The following is a 13,881-nucleotide window of genomic DNA, read 5'->3' as shown; positions in this document are numbered from 1 at the left end:
ACGAGTCCCCGGCCCGTCCCTGCGGCCAATTCCTGCTGCCCTGGGCAGCGCAGCCGGCAAAGGCAGGGCTCTGTGAAATAAATGGGCAGGAGATCTTTCTCCTTTTTAATGCCTTTATTAAAAAGAATCAGCTCAGGTGGGGAGAAATCGACGGGTCGCGCCCACACCACCATTGCTCCCAGGAGTGGCACGGAGGAGGAGGGTGATGCAGCTTTGTCCGCTGGTCTGCAGGCAGAGCTGGGGATTCCGTCCTCACGAGAAATTAGGAGATTCCGCCTTGTCGGTCCAACACCTCGGGTCCTCTCTCTAGTCAGCATCCTTTGAGGTTAGGGAGAGAAACAAAAAGGATCCAAGCAGGCACTGGACTACGCTCCCATCCTCAGACATTACCTAGGTCCCCTAGTTCTATGTTGGCTCATTGTTTTTAGGGGTTTTCCTGGAAAAACTGCAAAATTTGGTGCAATGCATTTCTCATTTGCATACTAGCTCTGATGCCACTGCCATCCTCCTGGTACTTGCAGGGTCCCCGTGTCCCTCCCTGGCAAGCCTCAGGGGGACAATGGTTAATCACCAACCATTAACAGGTAATTGAAGAAGAACTCTTAACAATGAAGCAAACTTAACAGCAACTGGTCCAACTTGTTTTAACTGCAACCTTTAAAAAAATAGATAACTTTTTATTCATAACACTCTGCACTGTGGGGCTGGGGCTGGCGTGTGGCAGCGTGGCCAAAGCCTCTTGGGGCTCTGGGCACAGCAGGGACCACAAGGCCACAAGTGCGGGGGCTGCTCCCAGCCACTCGCTGTCTGCTGCACTGATGCTGGGCTGCCGGGGGTGGCCCTTTGTGACACAGGCAGACGGTGTCAGGGCCCTTTGTGATGTGGGATGTGATGCTGGCCAGAGACCTTTGTGACATCAGGGAGCCCCACCCTGGCTGAGGGTGTCTAAGGGGCGCAGAGCCCTGTTGTGCCCAGTGCCAGGAGAGCCGCTCTCTGTGCAGGAAGCAGCTCCCTGGCTCTGTCTGTGCTGGACGCCAAGAGCAATCAAGGCCGACAGCGACAGACAACGATAGCAACGAGCAAAAAGGCAACTCCAACTCCCGGTCCCCAGCCCCTTGCCCAGCTGGCTGGAGGCCCCCAGCGAGCAGTGGTCAGGGGCAGTGGTCAGGTCAGTCCTGCCACTGTCAGAGACTGAGGAGGAGGAGAGACCCTTTGCCGAAATGGACCGCCAGCTTTCCCGGTGGGAAGGTGACAGTGACGAGGAGCTTTCCCACTGGGAAAAGGTGATAGTAAGAGAGAGGTACCAACAGCAAGTGCTGAGATGCCAAGAAATTTTCCATCGAGGAGCCAGGAGGAGCCAAATGCTGTACCTATGCCAGGTATGTGTGTGAGTTTGAGAGGTTTCCCAGTACAGCAATGACACACATGAACAGCTCTATGAACGGAGAGAAACTGGCATAGCCCAGGAGCTGTACCAGCTGTAGGAGCTGGGCAGAAGACGGTGAGATATACCAAGAGGTGTGCAAATGGGAAGAACGTGTCACAGCCCAAGACATAAGCCAATGTGAAATAGATGGGAGTGAGCAGCAGGAGTTGGGATGGGAAGAAGACGAGAGATGCCATGAGCTGTGCTTACAGAGAGATGTGAGTTCCTCAGAGGATTCCCAATGGGACAATATGCAAGACCCAAATCAGAGGGAAGGTGAGAGGTGGCAAGGCCTCTCATTGTGTGAGCTGCACTCCCACATCTCTCAATGGGACAGTGTCCCAGAGCTTTCCCAGAGGGAAGGTGAGAGGTATGAAGATCTCTCACCATGGGAACAAGATGTGTGCTCCCACAAGTCCCAATGGAAAAACACCAGAGCATCAGAATTGAACCAAGTGAGAGACAGCAGTGACAAGGAGCTGTCCCAAGGACCAGATGCCCGAGCCCAAGAGCTGTGCCCATGGCCAGCTGTTAGTGACCAAAAGCTGTCCCAACAGGAGGAGCATGTGAGCAGTCAGGAGCTGTGCCAATGGAGAAGGGACATCCGCTCCAAGATGTGGGACAGAGCCTTGCGACCAGGGAGTGAGGAGGAGCCCCAGCCCTGTCGCCAGGTAGGACCCAGCTCTCCCAGCCTCGAGGGCACAGCGGTGGCAGCAGAGGCAGCGCCTGCCCTGCCCTGCTCCTCTTCTGCCCCACAGAGTCCCACAGAGGCTGAGCCGACAGCTGCTGCCCCAGCCAGGGCTGCTGAGAAGGAAGAGCTGCCTGAGATTCTCATTCCTGAGGAGGTAAAGGCAGCAGCTCCTCTCTTCAGTGAGGAACTGCCATCACCAGGAACACAAAGCTCATCCAGTGTCCCTACTGACACCCTGACCAGTAGCCATGCTTCACTATTCCAGGATGAGAACATCAATGAGGAGATCCTGATCCAGGGACTGACGGACATCTACAAACTGTTGGAGAAGCTGGAGGAAGAGTATGCCCTCCAACAACAGCTGAGTGTAGAAGAACAAACACAGCCCAGCTCTGCCAGCGCCATAGGCATGGAGGTGGCAGCAGAGGCAGCACCTGCCCTGCCCTGCACCTCCCCTGTCCCGGGCAGTCCCACAGAGGCCAAGCCAGCAGCTGCTGCCCCAGCTGCAGCTCATGAGAAGGAAGAGCTGCCCAAGCCTCTCACTCCTGAGGAGGTAAAGGCAGCAGCTTCTTCTGTCTTCAGTGAAGAACTGCCATCGCCAGGGACACAGAGCTCATCCAGTGTCCCCTCCGACACCCTGACCAGCAGCCAGGCTTCACTATGCCAGGATCAGGACAACACCGAGGAGATCCTGATCCAGGGACTGACTGAAATGTACCAGCTGATGGAGAAGCTGGAGGAAGAGTATGCCCTTCAACAACAGATGGCTGTAGAAGAATCACAGCCCAGCTCTCCCAGCCCCGTGGGTGCAGCAGTGCCAGCAGAGACAGCGCCTGCCCTGCCCTGCCCCTCTCCTTCCCCACAGAGTCCCACAGACCAGATCATCTACAGGGAGACCCTGAGCCAGGTGCTGCAGGAAATGCAGGCACTGAAGCAGCAGGTGGCAGCCCTTCAACAGAGCTTGGATGTAAGAGAGTCAGCAGTGGCAGCTAGAAGGGAAGAGAGATCAGTGCCTGCCCCGCAGAGCATCCCTCCTGCCCCACAGAGGCCCACCGAGCAAGACACCAACAGGGAGGTCCTGAGCCAGGTGCTGCACGAGCTCCAGGCACTGAAGCAGCAGCAGAACGAAGTCCATGCCCTTCAACAGCAGTTAGCAGACAAAATGGAATCACTTGAGACAGCCAAAAGGGAAGAGAGCTCAGTGCCTGCCCCGCACAGCCCCCCCAGCCCCTGGCCTGCCCAGCTGGGAGTCCACGCCCCCAGGGAGCAGCTGGAGGAGGCAGCAGTGGGGTCAGCAGCACAGGCAGAGGTGGAGAGGATGGATGATTCAGATGAAGAAATGAAATGGTGGCAGTTCTTGGATGATCTGGAGCCTTTCCTGGTGAGAGAACCAGAGCTGTCCCGGGTGTCTGTCACAGGACACACTATGAGATTTTCTTTGGCAGAAGGGATCCCGGAGCTTGTCCCTTGTGAGGCTCCTGTTGAGCACCCGGCACAGGAGCCGTGCAGCCAAGGGCCAGTGCCTGCCCCACAGAGCCCCCCCAGCCCCCAGCCTGTCCAGCTGAGAGCCCAGGCCCCCAGACAGCAGCAGCAGGAGGGGCCAGCATCAGCATCCGTGTGGGCAGTGCAAGAGAGCGAGGAAGGGAGCTTGGCTGGGGAGGACAAAGAGGGGGTATATGCCATCGAGACAGAGCCTTCCCAGTGGGAAAAAAAGGAAGGCCCTGAGCAGGAGGTGTCCGAGGAAGAGCTCTCTGACTGGGAAGAGAGCACAGAGGAAGATGTGTCCCAGGGAGAAGAGTGCCCTGAGCAGGAGGTGTCCCAGGAAGAGTTTTCTGACTGGGAAGAGCGCACAGAGGAGGATGTGTCCCGGGGAGAAGTAGCAAGTCACCATGAAGACTGTGCCTGGGAGGAGTACTTCCCTGAGCAAGAACTGTCCCAGGGGGAAGTCAGCAGCTCCCGAGACCTCTCCGACTGGGAAGAAAACACTGGGCAAGGGCTGATTGGAGGAGAGATCATCAGCTGTGCCGAACATTCTGCCAGGGAAGAATACATTGGGCAAGACCTCTCCCAAAGGGAAGCCTGCGTTGCCCAAGACATAACGAGAGAGAATGGCAGCAGACTCTCAGGATGCTCCAGTGCAGAAGATAATAGCTGTGAGGAGCTTGTGCAGGAGAACTGTGAAGATGAGAGTGACCATGGCATCAGGACTAAGCCCTCCTTCTTCCCAGAGGAAGAAGAGAGGGATGACATGAGCATCCTAGAGCTGCATCCAGAAGACCAAGAACTAAACTGGAGAATTTTTGCAGCAGACGGGCTCCGAGTACCCATCACTCATGAGGCCTGGGTTGAGGAGCAGGAACCACAGCTGCACAGCCCAGGGCCCCTCTGTGCCTCGGTCATGCCCCTGAAAGGCCAAATCCCTGTGGGACATGGAGCTTCTCTTCCTTTCAAGAAGCCAGAGGAAGGGAGAGAGAGCTGGGTGCCTGCCCCACACAGCCCCTGGCCTGGCCAGCTGGGAGCCCAGTCCTGCCATGGGCAGCTGGCTCCCTTTAGGAAACGTCCGTCCCGCTTCAGGCGGGCGCTGCGGGCGCTGCAGGGGCTGTTCCTCTGTCCCTGCCTGAGGCCACGGCCAGAGGAGTAAAACGACAAGGATAAGATGAAGAAAAGGAAAAAGATGAAGACAAAGAAAATGAAGGAGAAACAGATGAGAAACGGATGAAGAAGATGAAGACAAATAAAATGGAGATGAGGAAGAAGATGAAAAAGATGATGAAGAGGACAAAGGAGATGAAGAAGACAATGAAGTGAAAATGAAGATGATGATGGAGGCAAACAAGACAATGAAGACAAAGTTGAGAAAGATAATGAAGAAGAAGATGACTGTCTCAAGTTTGGAGACAAATTTAACAGAGGATACTCCAAAAAGAGCCAAAATTCCTGGAGACTGGGCAAACACTGAAGACATTCCCCTTCCTGACTTGGGCTGCGAGATGGCACCAGCTTTCACGCTGAGGGAAGTGGAGCTTGCACGGAGGAGTTCCATGCAGCAGGAGGCACAGCCCTGGAGGCTCTCTGGGCTCCACCTCCTGCCCAGGTCAGACACAGCAGCCGGGCTGGAGTCTCTGGCTGTACTTCCTCTGCTCGCCTCGGCTCCCCAAGGCTTAGGGCTGGAACGGGACGGCCCCACTGCCGCCGGTGCCGCTGCTCTGGTGTGGGAGCGGCAGCTGTTGGCTTCAGCTCCAGGGGCTGAAAGATTGCTGCTGCAGCTCCTCCAAGGCAGGCAAGGGAAAAGCTTTTGGATGGGCCAAGCAAGCCAAGCAAAAGTGAAGCAGGCAGATCCACCAAGGTTTTGGCAGTGAGGCTTGGAAAATGGCCAGCCAAAGAGCCCAAAGCTCCCCCCTTCCTGCCCCACACACACCCGGCCCCGGCCTGCAAGGGACAGCAGCCCTGTGTTGGCACACAGCAGAGGCTCCTGGCACAGACTCTCAGCTTCCACCACTCCAAGACATCGACCAAGAAGATGAAGACAAAGAAGATAAAGACAAAGACACAGAAGAAAACCAAGAGGAAGATGACATGGCAGATGAAGAAGACGAAGACAGTGAAGACAAAGACAAAGGAGACAAAAAAGATGAGGAAGAGGATGACAAAGAGGAAGAAGACAAAGATGACGAAGAAGACAAGGCAGAGATGTCTTATTTAAGAATAGACTGAAGAAGAATAGTAATAAGAATTTAGAATTACTTAGAAGAAGAAGATGAATAGGTATAGGAATAAGAATTAAAATGATATAGAAGAAGAAGAATAGCAATAGGAATAAGATTTTAAAAATATGTGGCAGTAGAAGAAAAAGAAGGATAGGAATAGAAATAGGATTAAGAATAGGAATTAGAATTTCAATATACATAGGAGTAGCAACGAAGAAGAAGAGTACTAAGAAAGAGTAGTAAGAAGATGAATAACATTAAGAAGGATAAGAATAGAAAAATGATGAGAAAATTGAATGAATAAATAAAACTTGAAAATCATTTCTTCTTATTTCATATTGTGTATTTATATTTCAGTCTATGATAGAAAAACATGAATATTCCATATGCTGTAATTACAATACATTCTAATGTCCCAACACTGTAGCAGGCCCAGAGCCTGCAAAACTTCCCTGGCGGTCAGAAGGCTGAGATGGGAAATGCCGAGTCAGGATGACTGGACCTTAGAAGCCCCTCTCTTCCGCCTTTGCACCCTTCTTAGCTCTCTGTAAGCCTATAGGTCCCTTTCCCTTGAACCTTGCTGTTGGACAATTTCCAAAGCCCCTGTAAGGTGTATAAAGCCCTACTTCTGCCCAGCTGGCAGAAGAGCTGTCACTGAGAGCCTTGGTGGAGGACCCCAAGAAAGAATTTCTTCACAAGCTCACACAGCGCTTCTCCTCTCTCCCGCTGGGTCTGCTGTGGCACCTGGCAAGCTAAGGAGCTGAAATCACAAATGAGCTGATAATCCCTGGGAGCTGATATCACTTGAGCTAGCTAAGGTTGGCTGGGAGCTGCTTGGGAGCTGGGACAGGCTGTGCCCAGCAGGACTGCGCTATCCGGACCATGGCAGCCCACGGGGCACACCCCGGCTGAAAGCCGCAGTGCAGCGCTGCTCCCGTTATTGAAGAATGGTTTTATTTCCTAATGAAGATTCTAAAAAGGCACAGGAACAGAGTGGCCAGGTGTCATTTGCTGTCTCTCAGCGGTGCCGATGTGTTTGCACAGGCAGCGGCCCTGAGTGCCCTGGCAGCAGGGAGTGCTCAGCCCCAGCCCCAGGGAGAGTTGGCGGCTGGGCCGGCAGGGCAGGGCTGTGGCTGCTCTCTGCAGGCCAACTGAAGGCGCACGCTGAGCCCGGCTGGGAGAGAGCTGTGCTGGGAGAGAGCCCTTTGCAGCAGGGCTGTGCAGCCGCCCCAGCGCAGCCAGCACAGCCCCGCTGGGACGCTGCCCGTGGCCCGGCAGCCGCGCTGGCTCAGAAAGGCAGCGCGGCTTTGGCGTGGGCCAGGAGCAAGGGCTGCTCCTTGCCGGCCTTGCTGTGCCTGGGAAGGTGCTGCAGAGGCTCTTCTGCCCATTTGCACTTCTCCTTTGCACACACAACATCCAGCAGAAGGAGCTGGCAGCTGAGCCTGTGGCTGAAGCCTTGCCCCCTCTGCTGCCCTGTCCCTGCCCGGGGCTGCTCAGCAGAAAGCAGCTGTGCAGTCACTGCTGCAGCGCGTACAACTTCTACAGCACACAGCGGCTGGGCTGGGCAGGGGCCTTACAGCTGATGGAGTTGCTGCTGGTGAGCTCCAGCTCTGCGTCTCCTCTCTGGGACAGGAGTTTCCTCTTTCTTTCTCCCTTCCTCACACTTCTTGGGCAATCCAATGCTTAATGCTGAATAAAATCCCTCCGTTGCGGTGCCATGGAGCCCTTGGTCCCTGAACTGGAGCAGAGCCATCTCTCCCTCATGGCATGGTGAGACGTGGGCAGGGACACCTTCCAATATCCCAGGGGGCTCCAAGCCCCATCCCTGTTTTTCCTTGCTCTAGGAGAATTTTCCTGCCCAGAGGAAAGGCCTGGGCCACATCAGGTGTGCTCCCAGCTGCAGCTTGGCACTTCAAAGCTGTGGCGGGAGAGGGAAATTGGAGATAAAATCCATGATCCAGAAACACACTTGATCCTCTAAGTCACTGCTCCCAGAGGCGGTTCTGGATAAATGATGCAGGGCAAGCCTAGGAAATCAGGAGGAACTCTGAGTTGAGTCCATGTGTGCTGCCATGAAGCCTGGCAAAGGAGAGGTGCTTTTGTGCGCAGCTGAAGCGTGTGAGTCCTCCGGGAGCTCCACAGCCATTGGGAAGCCTTGGAGCCAGCTGGTGGTGTTTTCCCTGATGGTGCTCAGGTTTGCTTCAATGTTTCCACAATAAAGAGGAGCAGAGGAAACAAATGGAAAAGTTGAAAAAGACAAGAGCAACAAATGAGAGAACTGTGCACATTTTTTAGAGCATAGCTTTCCTTTGGACAGTAGAGATGTTGCTAACTACCTGTTTGTGATTTTTGACCTCCATGGATTTTGAATGATACCATTGTAGAATTGATTGTGCCTTTTAAGCCCAATGTACAGGAGAGTAGTACAATCCAAAGCAGTTTTCTATCCTAATAACAATAAAACCCTCATCCTTTTATTGCAAATAGACTAAAGCTTGTGGGTTTAGTGTCATATCTGGCACAACTGGGCCCAGGGGTGACATTGGGGCAGCCCAGGCCGTGCTCGGTGCCCCCGGCTGTCAGTGCTGAAGGCAGGGAGCAGCCCCAGTGCCCGGCACAGCCCTGAGGGACGCCCCTGGTGCCCGGGCTCCCGCCGCTCCTGCAGCCGCTGCCCACGAGTCCCCGGCCCGTCCCTGCGGCCAATTCCTGCTGCCCTGGGCAGCGCAGCCGGCAAAGGCAGGGCTCTGCACTGTGGGGCTGGGGCTGGCGTGTGGCAGCGTGGCCAAAGCCTCTTGGGGCTCTGGGCACAGCAGGGGCCACAAGGCCACAAGTGCGGGGGCTGCTCCCAGCCACTCGCTGTCTGCTGCACTGATGCTGGGCTGCCGGGGGTGGCCCTTTGTGACACAGGCAGACGGTGTCGGGGCCCTTTGTGATGTGGGACGTGATGCTGGCCAGAGACCTTTGTGACATCAGGGAGCCCCAGGCTGGCTGAGGGTGTCTAAGGGGCGCAGAGCCCTGTTGTGCCCAGTGCCAGGAGAGCCGCTCTCTGTGCAGGAAGCAGCTCCCTGGCTCTGTCTGCGCTGGACGCCAAGAGCGATTGCGGCCGACAGCGACAGACAACGACAGCAAGGAGCACAAAGGCAATTCCGACTCCCGGTCCCCAACCCCTTGCCCAGCTGGCTGGAGGCCCCCAGCGAGCAGTGGTCAGGTCAGTCCTGCCACTGTCAAAGACTGAGAAGAAGGAGAGGCCCTTTGCCAACATGGACAGTGAGCTTTCCCAGTGGAAAGATGTGGAAGAGACTCAGCAGATAGAAAAACTTCTGAGAGTCCAAGAAATGTGCCAGCAGACAGCCAGGAGCAGCCAAGAGCTGTACCAACACCAGGTACGTGTGAGAGTTAGGGAAGTTTCCAGTCCAGAGGTGGGACACAGCAAGAGCGCTAGGAACAGAAAGAAAGTGTCACAGTGCGGGAGCTGTAGCAGTGGGGAGAGGAGAGTGAGATGTAGCAAGAGGTGTGCCAGTGAGAAGAATGTGTGAGGAGCCAAGAGATATCCCAGTGGGAAATAAATGTGAGTGGGCAGCAGGAGTTGGGATGGGGAGGAGACAAAAGATGCCAGGAGCTGTCCCTGCAGAGAGATGGGAGTGTCCCAGAGGATTCCCAGTGGGACAATGGCCAAGAGCTTTCCCAGAGGGAAGGTGAGAGGGAGCAAGAGCGCTCAGCATGGGGACAAGATGTGCACTGCCACATGTCCCAATGGGAAGACAGGAGGGAACTGGGATTGTCCCAGGTGAGAGACAGCAGTGCCAAGGAGCTGTGCCAAGGAGCAGAGGCTGCAGCCCAAGAGCTGCCCTGCTGGGACAATGGCAGTGAGCCAAAGCTGTCCCAATGGGAGGAAGATGGGAGCAGGCAGGAGCTGTCCCAATGGAGAAATGGCATCAGCTGTGAGCTGTGGGCCAGAGCCTTGCCAGCAGTGAGTGCCCAGGAGCCTGAGCCTTGTCCCCCAGAGGGCCCAGCCCTGCCAGCCCCGTGGGCACAGAGGTGGCAGCAGAGGCAGTGCCTGCCCTAACCAGCGCCTCTCCTTCCCTACAGAGTCCCCCGCAGGCCCAGCCGGCAGCTGCTGCCCCAGCGGGAGCTGCTGAGCAGGAGGAGACCCCCGAGCCTCTGGCTCCTGGGGCAGAAGAGGCAGCAGAGCCTCCTGCCCCCAGGGAGGAGCTGCCAGCAGCAAGGACACAGAGCCCAGTCCCTGCCCCTCTCAGCCCCCCAGGCTGCAGCCAGGCTCTGCTGGACGTGGCCTGGCTCATCAGCTACATGATCCTGAGCCGGGCACTGCTGGAGATCCAGGGATCTGGGCAGCAGCCAGAGGAGCAGCAGCAGCTGGGAGAAAGCCAGGATCCATCAGTGGGAGGAAAAGCCAGAGAAGAGAGGGAAGAGAGCCCCGTGCCTGCCCCCCAGAGCCCCCCCAGGTCCAGGTCTGCCCTGCTGGGAATCTCAGCCCCCAGGGAGCAGCCGGAGTGGGCAGTGCCAGAGTCAGAGCTGGCACAGGAAGGCAGCCAGGAGAGCTCAGCTTGGGACAGTGGCTGGGCTGCCTACTGCGAGGAAGAAGAAGAAGATGAAGAGTACTCAGAGCTGTCCCAAGGGGGAGACTCATCTCTGGAAGAGGTGTCCCAGCTGGGGGACAATGTGAGCCTCACTTCTTGGGAGAAGGTTGTGGCCCCAGTGAAGGAGGAGGAGGAGAACCAGCCTTGTCCCCCAGAGGGGCCCAGCTCTGCCAGCTCCGTGGGCACAGAGGTGGCAACAGAGGCATTGCCTGCCCTGCCCAGCACCTCTCCTGCCCCAGGCCGTGCCACGGAGGCTGAGCCGGCAGCTGCTGAGGAGGAGGAGTCCTCAGAGCTGTCACTGTCACCGCTGTCTCAGGATGGCAGCCACGAGACCTCGGTTTGGGACAGTGACAGCGAGGAGTACATTGAGGTAGAGGAAGATGACTGTGAAGTACAGTCCCTGCTGTCCCAATGGGTAAATGCTTCTCTGGAAGATGTCTCCCACCTGCAGGACAGCAGGAGCTCCAGTTGTTGTGTGAAGAATGTGGGCCCAGTGAAGGAGGAGGAGGAGAGCCAGCCTTGTCCCCCAGCGGGGCCCAGCTCTGCCAGCCCCGTGGGCACACAGTTGTCAGCAGAGGCAGTGCCTGCCCTGCCCAGCGTCTCTCCTGCCCTAGGCCGTGCCACCATGGCCGAGCTGCAAGCTTTTGCTCGCTCTGGAGCTGGTGGGCGGGTGGTGACATGGCTGGAGCTGCCCAGGAAACGTCCCTCCCGCTTCAGGCGGGCGCTGCGGGCGCTGCGGGGGCTCTTCTGCTGTCCCTGCCTGAGGCCACGGCCCGAGGAGTAAAAGAGACAAGGATAAGATGAAGAAAAGGAAAAAGATGAAGACAAAGAAAATGAAGGAGATGAGGAAGAAGATGAAAAACAAGATGAAGAAGACAAAGAAGGGGAAGAAGATGAAGAAGATGCAGATGACTCCTCCTGCCGCTCCCGCTGCTCTGCTGTGGGAGCAGCAGCTCTTGGCTTCAGCTCCAGGGGCTGAAAGATTGCTGCTGCAGCTCCTCCAAGGCAGGCAAGGGAAAAGCTTTTGGATGGGCCAAGCAAGCCAAGCAAAAGTGAAGCAGGCAGATCCACCAAGGTTTTGGCAGTGAGGCTTGGAAATTGCCCAGCAAAGAGCCCAAAGCTCCCCCCTTCCTGCCCCACACACACCCGGCCCCGGCCTGCAAGGGGCAGCAGCCCTGTGTTGGCACACAGCAGAGGCTCCTGGCACAGACTCTCAGCTTCCACCACTCCAAGACATCGACCAAGAAGATGAAGACAAAGAAGATAAAGACAAAGACACAGAAGAAAACCAAGAGGAAGATGACATGGCAGATGAAGAAGACGAAGACAGTGAAGACAAAGACAAAGGAGACAAAAAAGATGAGGAAGAGGATGACAAAGAGGAAGAAGACAAAGATGAAGACTAAGAAGACAAGGCAGAGATGTCTTATTTAAGAATAGACTGAAGAAGACTAGTAATAAGAATTTAGAAATACTTAGAAGAAGAAGATGAATAGGTATAGGAGTAAGAATGAAAATGATGTAGAAGAAGAAGAATAGCAATAGGAATAAGATTTTAAAAATATGTGGCAGTAGAAGAAAAAGAAGGATAGGAATAGGAATAGGATTAAGAATAGGAATTAGAATTTCAATATACATAGGAGTAGCAAGGAAGAAGAAGAGTACTAAGGAAGAGTAGTAAGAAGAAGAATAACATTAAGAAGGATAAGAATAGAAAAATGATGAGAAAATTGAATGAATAAATAAAGCTTGAAAATCATTTCTTCTTATTTCATATTGTGTATTTATATTTCAGTCTATGATAGGAAAACATGAATATTCCATATGCTGTAATTACAATACATTCTAATGTCCCAACACTGTAGCAGGCCCAGAGCCTGCAAAACTTCCCTGGCGGTCAGAAGGCTGAGATGGGAAATGCCGAGTCAGGATGACTGGACCTTAGAAGCCCCTCTCTTCCGCCTTTGCACCCTTCTTAGCTCTCTGTAAGCCTATAGGTCCCTTTCCCTTGAACCTTGCTGTTGGACAATTTCCAAAGCCCTGTAAGGTGTATAAAGCCCTACTTCTGCCCAGCTGGCAGAAGAGCTGTCACTGAGAGCCTTGGTGGAGGACCCCAAGAAAGAATTTCTTCACAAGCTCACACAGCGCTTCTCCTCTCTCCCCCTGCATCTGCTGTGGCACCTGGCAAGCTAAGGAGCTGAAATCACAAATGAGCTGATAATCCCTGGGAGCTGACATCACTTGAGCTAGCTAAGGTTGGCTGGGAGCTGCTTGGGAGCTGGGACAGGCTGTGCCCAGCAGGACTGCGCTATCTGGACCATGGCAGCCCACGGGGCACACCCCGGCTGAAAGCCGCATTGCAGCGCTGCTCCCGTTATTGAAGAATGGTTTTATTTCCTAATGAAGATTCTAAAAAGGCACAGGAACAGAGTGGCCAGGTGTCATTTGCTGTCTCTCAGCGGTGCCGATGTGTTTGCACAGGCAGCGGCCCTGAGTGCCCTGGCAGCAGGGAGTGCTCAGCCCCAGCCCCAGGGAGAGTTGGCGGCTGGGCCGGCAGGGCAGGGCTGTGGCTGCTCTCTGCAGGCCAACTGAAGGCGCACGCTGAGCCCGGCTGGGAGAGAGCTGTGCTGGGAGAGAGCCCTTTGCAGCAGGGCTGTGCAGCCGCCCCAGCGCAGCCAGCACAGCCCCGCTGGGACGCTGCCCGTGGCCCGGCAGCCGCGCTGGCTCAGAAAGGCAGCGCGGCTTTGGCATGGGCCAGGAGCAAGGGCTGCTCCTTGCCGGCCTTGCTGTGCCTGGGAAGGTGCTGCAGAGGCTCTTCTGCCCATTTGCACTTCTCCTTTGCACACACAACATCCAGCAGAAGGAGCTGGCAGCTGAGCCTGTGGCTGAAGCCTTGCCCCCTCTGCTGCCCTGTCCCTGCCCGGGGCTGCTCAGCAGAAAGCAGCTGTGCAGTCACTGCTGCAGCGCGTACAACTTCTACAGCACACAGCGGCTGGGCTGGGCAGGGGCCTTACAGCTGATGGAGTTGCTGCTGGTGAGCTCCAGCTCTGCGTCTCCTCTCTCTGACAGGACTTTCCTCTTTCTTTCTCCCTTCCTCACACTTCTTGGGCAATCCAATGCTTAATGCTGAATAAAATCCCTCCGTTGCGGTGCCATGGAGCCCTTGGTCCCTGAACTGGAGCAGAGCCATCTCTCCCTCATGGCATGGTGAGACGTGGGCAGGGACACCTTCCAATATCCCAGGGGGCTCCAAGCCCCATCCCTGTTTTTCCTTGCTCTAGGAGAATTTTCCTGCCCAGAGGAAAGGCCTGGGCCACATCAGGTGTGCTCCCAGCTGCAGCTTGGCACTTCAAAGCTGTGGCGGGAGAGGGAAATTGGAGATAAAATCCATGATCCAGAAACACACTTGATCCTCTAAGTCACTGCTCCCAGAGGCGGTTCTGGATAAATGATGCAGGG

At 55.4% G+C, this 13,881-nt stretch overlaps 1 protein-coding gene across 1 annotated transcript; it reads left to right on the top strand.

Moving 5' to 3' along the window:
• Positions 1-988: 988 nt before the first annotated feature.
• Positions 989-5,290, top strand: LOC135291462 (titin-like). The gene is made up of 4 exons (XM_064405680.1): positions 989-1,379; positions 1,984-2,097; positions 2,185-2,271; positions 2,383-5,290. Exons 1-4 carry the CDS (start codon positions 1,221-1,223, stop codon positions 4,756-4,758), a joined length of 2,736 nt encoding a protein of 911 aa, XP_064261750.1. The 5' UTR covers positions 989-1,220; the 3' UTR covers positions 4,759-5,290.
• The last annotated feature ends 8,591 nt before the right edge of the window (positions 5,291-13,881 follow it).

The sequence above is a fragment of the Passer domesticus genome, chromosome 2, assembly GCF_036417665.1.
Source record: "Passer domesticus isolate bPasDom1 chromosome 2, bPasDom1.hap1, whole genome shotgun sequence".
Lineage (NCBI taxonomy): Eukaryota > Metazoa > Chordata > Aves > Passeriformes > Passeridae > Passer > Passer domesticus.
Note: the sequence above shows the minus strand (reverse complement) of the source record. Positions and strands in the feature narration are given on the sequence as shown.